This window comes from Pseudoliparis swirei, chromosome 18 (assembly GCF_029220125.1).
Source record: "Pseudoliparis swirei isolate HS2019 ecotype Mariana Trench chromosome 18, NWPU_hadal_v1, whole genome shotgun sequence".
Classification (NCBI taxonomy): domain Eukaryota; kingdom Metazoa; phylum Chordata; class Actinopteri; order Perciformes; family Liparidae; genus Pseudoliparis; species Pseudoliparis swirei.
In genome coordinates, this window is record NC_079405.1 from 1,879,458 (window position 1) to 1,886,957 (window position 7,500).

A 7,500-nucleotide genomic window follows, 5' to 3' on the forward strand; every position below is an offset into this window, starting at 1 on the left:
CTGCACTAAACTTTAAATGTAATATATATATATGAATAATTTATATATATCATTTTTATATATATATATTTTATATAAATTACAAAATATATATATAAATGATATATAAAATGTATATGCATATATATATATATATCATTTTTATATATTTTTATATATATAAATTGTAGATATAAATATATTATACATACACTACCGTTCAAAAGTTTGGGGTCATCCAGACAATTTCATGTCTTCCATGAAAACTCACTTTTATTTATCAAATGAATTGAAAATTGAATAGAACATATAGTCAAGACATTGACAAGGTTAGAAATTATGATTAATATTTGAAGTATTAATTTTGTTCTTCAAACTTCAAGCTCAAAGGAAGGCCAGTTGTATCGCTTATATCACCAGCATAACTGTTTTCAGCTGTGCTAGCATAATTGCACAAGGGTTTTCTAATCAGACATTAGTCTTCTAAGGCGATTAGCAAACACAATGTACCATTAGAACACTGGAGTGATAGTTGATGGAAATGGGCCTCTATACACCTCTGGAGATATTTCATTAGAAACCAGACGTTTCACCTAGAATAGTCATTTACCACATTAACAATGTAGAGAGTGTGTTTATGATTAATGTTATCTTTATTGAAAAAACAGTGCTTTTCTTTGAAAAATAAAGACATTTCTAAGTGACCCCAAACTTTTGAAGGGTAGTGTATATATACCAATTAGGACTGACCTGAGCGACCTCGGGGGTGGCGTGGATCAGGTGCCACACGTAACCGTTCAGCTCGTCCTTCCTCCTATCAGCGGTCGCCTCTCCACGGGACCGACCAATCACAAGACGGCTCGGGAAACTGAGGGGCAGGACAAAGAGGAGAGGAGACGAAGAGCAATAAAGATAAGATCCTGAGGGACTTTTTGATTGTTTCATTGTGTGTGTGTGTGTGTGTGTGTGTGTGTGTGTGTGTGTGTACCTGGGTAGTTTGGCTGAGGGGAAGATGAGTCTCAGTTTGCTGTGAAGTTCATGAAACTCTTCAAACGTCCTCTGAACCAACAGCGCCTCCTGCTGGCCCTCCCGCTCCACCTTCACTACGAACGTCTGGAACACACACACACACACACACACACACACACACACACACACACACACACACACACACACACACACACACCTTTGTTGTTGTTTATCTAATCATCTACATGTTTAACTTGTGACATCACATTAATCAGCTTTTTATCTTTATGTGTTCATGTTTTAAAAAATTATAAAGAAGTGGACTTTTTATCTCTCAGAGTTACTTTAATAATGTATGATAATATACATATATATAAATACAAATAAATACTCACATATATATATATATATAAATACATGTATATATAAATACATATAATATATATATGTATAAATACATATAATATATAAAATACATATAGTATATATATATAAATACATATAATATATATATGTATAAATACATATATATATATACACATACAAACAATATATATATATATAAATTCGTATAATATATATTTATAGAAATATAACTTTAAAATACACATATATATTTATATATATATACACATACATATAAATATATAAATAGCCCCACACACCCCTGTGTGTATAAATCTAAATTCAGGTATAAATACACACGTAGCCTGTGACTCACGTAGCCCTTGCCGGCGCCGACCGCCCTGACGTGGCGGCACAGGTAAAGGTTCCGGATGAGCCCGTCGCTCCTCGCCGTGTGGACCCGCGGGGCGAAGCTCAGCGCGGGCCGGTCCTCAGCCGAGGAGAACTTCATCTGGGCCAGGTTGTGGATGAAGAAGTTCAGCTTGGTGGCCACGCTGCCCAGACTGGACTCTATCAACCTGGAGAGAGGGGGGGGTGAGTGTGTGTGTGTGTGCGTGCGTGCGTGTGTGTGTGTGTGTACCTGGTGAAGTACATGGTGGCGTCGGCTTCAGACTCGTGAGGTCTCAGCGCGTCGTGGACGTACTTCAGATCCTCCAGATCCGACAGTTCAGGGATCCCGCAAGACAACATCTGCACACACACACACACACGCGCACACACACACACACACACACACATACATACATAGAGAGACACGCACATGCGCACACACACACACACATTTGCTATGTTACCATGCACAACAATCTCTACTGTGAGGTGTTTCTGTTATTCTGTCCACCCCTCCCCTTCTCTGTGTGTGTTTGTGTGTGTGTGTGTGAAAGTGTGTATGCATGTGTGTGTGTACACGTGTGTGTATACATGTGTGTGTGTGTGTGAGTGAGTGTGTGAACATGTGTGTGTGTGTGTATATCTGTGTGTGTATACATGTGTGTGTAGATGTGTGTGTGTATACATGTGAGTGTGTATACATGTGTGTGTGTGTTTCTGTGTGTATACATGTGAGTGTGTATACATGTGTGTGTGTGTTTCTGTGTGTATACATGTGTGTGTGTATATGTGTGTGTGTATACATGTGTGTGTGTGTGTGTTTGTGTGTGTGTATACATGTGAGTGTGTATACATGTGTGTGTGTGTGTGTGTTTCTGTGTGTATATATGTGTGTGTGTGTTTCTGTATGTATATGTGTGTGTGTGTGTGTGTGGTGCCCACCAGGCCCAGCAGGTTGAGGAACAGGTGTGTGTGTGTGTGTTTCTGTGTGTATATGTGTGTGTGTGCATATATGTGTGTGTGTGTGTGTGCGTATATATGTGTGTGTGTGCATATATGTGTGTGTGTGTGTGTGCGTATATATGTGTGTGTGTGTGTGGTGCCCACCAGGCCCAGCAGGTTGAGGAACAGGTGTGTGTGTTTCCTGATCATGTTGTACGCCTCGCAGCAGAGGTCCACGAAGTCGTGGAATCGGCTCGACGGCTTCTCCCCGCCATTGATGACGTACGCCATGTCGGAGGTGAACACGAAGGGGGCGCGGTCCCTGAACGCATCACGAGACACGCGTCACACGGACAGGTAAAAACAGTAATAAATAAATAAATAAATAAAAAAGTAGTTCTTTAATTTTCTTTTGAGAACTACAACTCCCAGGATGCATCACACCAACGCGACCTCGTGACTCACCGCTTGATGTTCCCGAACATCTGGGCGTGGCCCAGGAACTTCCCGAAGTCGATGTGGAACATGTGTCCGCTGGTCTTCAGCATGATGTTGTCGTTGTGCCGGTCGCAGATACCCAGGATGTAGGTGGCCACGCAGCAGCCGGCGCACGAGAAGATGAAGTTCTCCACGGCCTGGAGACCACAGCGTTAGCCCTGTGCACAGGTGTGTGTCCAGGTGTGTGTGTGTGTGTGCACCTTGTCGTACAGCTCGTCCGTGGGGTTGTGTTTCTGCAGCCAGTCGGCCAGCGGCCGGTCCTTGAAGGAGCCGGTGACGCCGTGCTCCACCTGGATCTTCCTCAAGGTGTCGGCCTGAGGGATCATCTCCACCATACCTGCAACCCCACACACACACACACCTGTCAATCACAGGTAACAACACACACCTGTCCTCTCAACACCTGTCCTCTTACCTCGTCCTCTCGACACCTGTCCTCTTACCTCGTCCTCTCGACACCCGTCCTCTCGACACCTGTCCTCTCGACACCTGTCCTCTTACCTCGTCCTCTCGACACCCGTCCTCTTACCTCGTCCTCTCGACACCTGTCCTCTTACCTCGTCCTCTCGACACCTGTCCTCTCGACACCTGTCCTCTTACCTCGTCCTCTCGACACCTGTCCTCTCGACACCTGTCCTCTTACCTCGTCCTCTCGACACCTGTCCTCTCGACACCCGTCCTCTTACCTCGTCCTCTCGACACCTGTCCTCTCGACACCTGTCCTCTCGACACCCGTCCTCTTGCCACCTGTCCTCTCGACACCTGTCCTCTTACCTCGTCCTCTCGACACCCGTCCTCTTACCTCGTCCTCTCGCCACCTGTCCTCTCGACACCTGTCCTCTTACCTCGTCCTCTCGACACCTGTCCTCTCGACACCTGTCCTCTTACCTCGTCCTCTCAACACCTGTCCTCTTACCTCGTCCTCTCGACACCTGTCCTCTCGACACCTGTCCTCTTACCTCGTCCTCTCGCCACCTGTCCTCTTACCTCGTCCTCTCGACACCTGTCCTCTTACCTCGTCCTCTCGACACCTGTCCTCTCGACACCTGTCCTCTTACCTCGTCCTCTCGACACCTGTCCTCTCGACACCCGTCCTCTTACCTCGTCCTCTCGCCACCTGTCCTCTCGACACCTGTCCTCTTACCTCGTCCTCTCGACACCTGTCCTCTTACCTCGTCCTCTCGACACCTGTCCTCTCGACACCCGTCCTCTCGCCACCTGTCCTCTCGACACCCGTCCTCTTACCTCGTCCTCTCGCCACCTGTCCTCTCGACACCTGTCCTCTTACCTCGTCCTCTCGACACCTGTCCTCTCGACACCTGTCCTCTCGACACCCGTCCTCTTACCTCGTCCTCTCGACACCTGTCCTCTCGACACCTGTCCTCTTACCTCGTCCTCTCGACACCTGTCCTCTCGACACCCGTCCTCTCGCCACCTGTCCTCTCGACACCTGTCCTCTTACCTCGTCCTCTGCCGGTGGAGAAACATTTGAAGATGACCATCCTCATGTCCAGACCCTCCTGGATCCAGATCTTGTTCATGATCCGGATCACCTGCAGAGTCAGCATGTCCTGCCGGAGGTCGTCTCCTGACTGGAGACGGAGACACCGGCCGGGGGTCAAAGGTCAAAGAGGTCAGGTAGAAACCGGGAGCGAGACGACTCACCTTGAAGATGACGTTGATGTTATCTCCCAGGGAGTCCAGGTTCTGGAAGGACAGCTTGAGAGGGACCGCGTTGGAGTTGAAGAAGGAGCATGACTACGAAAAGACAGAAGAAGAACAAGAAGAAGAACAAAAACAAGAAGAAGAACAAGAACAACAAAAACAAGAAGAACAAGAAGAATAAATCATTACAGTCAGCCATACTATAAAACTAGCTGAACAGGTGTGTGTGTGTGTGTGTGTGTGTGTTTGTGTGTGTGTGTGTGTGTGTCTACCTGGATGTGGATCCCCGTGACGAGCAGCGCCGGGTTCAGAGGAAGTCGACAGCTGCTGTTCACCAAGAAGAACTGAGTCATCTCCTCCAGACCCTCCCTCAGCACACACTGTGACACACACACACACACACACACACATAATAACAATAACAACACTATGCGCTCAGTAACTGTGGTGCTGCCCCCTGCTGGACAGGAACTGAAATGTTGCATCATTGAAATTCATCATTAAAAAAAGACATAAAGTAAACAAATAAGTAAATAACGGTTCAATAGATAATGTCATAAATAATGTATTATTTACATTTTTATATTTTTTGACTTGAACAAAACCCGACATTTGTTAAATATGTAAATTCTCTCAACTCTCGATTTCTACGTAATTTACAGGTTTTTGATTGGAAATCCTGGATCTGGGACTTTCTAAAATATAAATCCATGAAGATATTTCACTAAACAAGTATACACACAGAAATATATATGTATATTATATATACATATATATACAAATATATACATTATATATATAACTTATATATATTATATACATATATATACATTATATATACCGTATTTTTTGCACTATAGGGCGCACTAGATTATAAGGCGCACTGTCAATGAATGGTCTATTTTCGATCTTTTTTCATATATAAAGCGCACCGGACTATAAGGCGCATTCAGCGGAAAAAAAACAGTCAGATAAGTCAGTCGATCAAACTTTATTAAACGCGTTCACAATAATTCTCAACATTATTCAAACGTTAATGAGCGTATTCACAATAACTACCAACCTTATTCAGTTGTATTTTGGGATCCTTATACACACACTGTAATATTATGGCGAAGCACAGTATTGTAACGGACTGAGGGAAATGTTATGTCCGGATGTAAGTGAACGTCTCACGAGCTGGTAGCTGTGAGGCGTGTCTGTGATTGGACAGCGAGTGATGTTGTTGTGTGTGTTGTTGTGTTCCGCGGGTTCGGAGCGGAGCTATGACCCGGAGCAGACGTGAAGCTGGTTTTGAGGTTTCACGGCGGTTTGTTGTCGTTTTGGCGCAGGCTACGGCCAACAGTAGCTTGTTCTATGTTCCTTGAATAAACACCCTATAAGCCATCTACGTCTCGTAGCGTTCCTGACCCAGGGTCGCTACAGTATGTATTACTCCGCGACGCTCCTGGCTACGGTAGCCGTAACGCTGCAAGCGGTGCGGCTTTGTAGTTTACCAAAGTCGTACTAAAACATTTTGACTTAGCGCCGTGAGCGCCTTGTACCACACAAAATCGCTTAGAGGTCAGTAAACAAAACCAGAATTAATCCATATATACGGCGCTTCGGATTATAAGGCGCACTGTCGTTTTTTGAGAAAATTAAAGGCTTTTAAGTGCGCCCTATAGTGCAAAAAATACGGTATATAACATATATACATATACATTATATATTTTATATATATAACATATACATACAAATATATACATTATATATACATATATATATATATAATGCATATATTTGTATATATATATCATGCATATATTTGTATATATATATATATATATACATATATTTATATGTATATATATACACACACACATATATATATATATATATATATATATATGTATCCGTCCCGTCCTCCCACCTGTCTGCTGGACGGCGAGGCGTCCCGGACCTTGTGGGCCACGGTGGAGAGGATGGAGATGAGCCAGCACTGGCGGTCCAGCTCCTCCCGGAGGCCCCGCCCCGCGCAGCACAGCAGCGCCGCCAGCAGCAGCTGGTAGCGCGCGCTGAACTGGCTGTCCTGCAGGTTGTCCTTCAGCAGCCTGAGGAGGCGGTCAGCTGGTTAGCGCAGCCGGCTCGAGAGGGACGTCCTCTTACATGAAAGGTAAACAAAGCCCTCTGACCAGAAGAGGGCGTGGGTGATGCGGACGTCCCCGATGGCTCTCCGGAGGAGGAATCGCACCAGCGAGCTGTCGAGGTAACACTCGTACTTCACAGCCTGAGACACAGACAGAAGACATCAGTGATACTACACAATAAAAGCTTCTCCTATTAGCATACAAAATAAAAGCCTCTCCCATTAGCTGACAATAAAAGCCTCTCGCTAGCTGACAAAATAAAAGCCTCTCTGGTTTGTTAACTGACCTGAACGAGCTGAGGCAGGAAGTCCAGTAGCTCTGGATCTGAGATGGAGTCCATCCACTGAACAGCCGTCCGCCTCAGCTCCTGGTCCGGAAACCTGGAACACACACACACACACACATGATGATGATGTCACTCAGGTCAGTGAGGGGGGAAAGGAGGGGGGGGACATACGAGGCATGTAGGAGTCCCAGGGCGTCCAGGTGGCCCAGGCAGGCCCACTGCTTCAGGAGGGCGTAGATGTCCGGCAGGCAGGCCCACTGCCAGCAGGGGGCGCTGGCCAGCACCAGAGGGAGAGCT

At 45.7% G+C, this 7,500-nt stretch overlaps 1 protein-coding gene across 1 annotated transcript in view; it reads right to left on the minus strand.

Annotated features, from left to right (window-relative positions):
- pik3c2b (phosphatidylinositol-4-phosphate 3-kinase, catalytic subunit type 2 beta) overlaps positions 1-7,500 on the minus strand; it is a 31,281-nt gene that overhangs the window by 5,520 nt on the left and 18,261 nt on the right. The window contains exons 16-29 of the mRNA XM_056436632.1: positions 7,375-7,500; positions 7,204-7,297; positions 6,963-7,057; positions 6,701-6,881; positions 5,061-5,168; positions 4,789-4,881; positions 4,586-4,715; positions 3,324-3,460; positions 3,091-3,260; positions 2,791-2,947; positions 1,934-2,043; positions 1,670-1,871; positions 968-1,092; positions 730-847 (exon numbers count right to left, since the gene is read on the minus strand). The exon at positions 7,375-7,500 is cut by the window's right edge and continues 63 nt beyond it. Of these exons, the coding sequence (XP_056292607.1) occupies positions 730-847; positions 968-1,092; positions 1,670-1,871; positions 1,934-2,043; positions 2,791-2,947; positions 3,091-3,260; positions 3,324-3,460; positions 4,586-4,715; positions 4,789-4,881; positions 5,061-5,168; positions 6,701-6,881; positions 6,963-7,057; positions 7,204-7,297; positions 7,375-7,500 (1,846 nt within the window). The remainder of the gene's footprint in view (positions 1-729; positions 848-967; positions 1,093-1,669; positions 1,872-1,933; positions 2,044-2,790; positions 2,948-3,090; positions 3,261-3,323; positions 3,461-4,585; positions 4,716-4,788; positions 4,882-5,060; positions 5,169-6,700; positions 6,882-6,962; positions 7,058-7,203; positions 7,298-7,374) is intronic.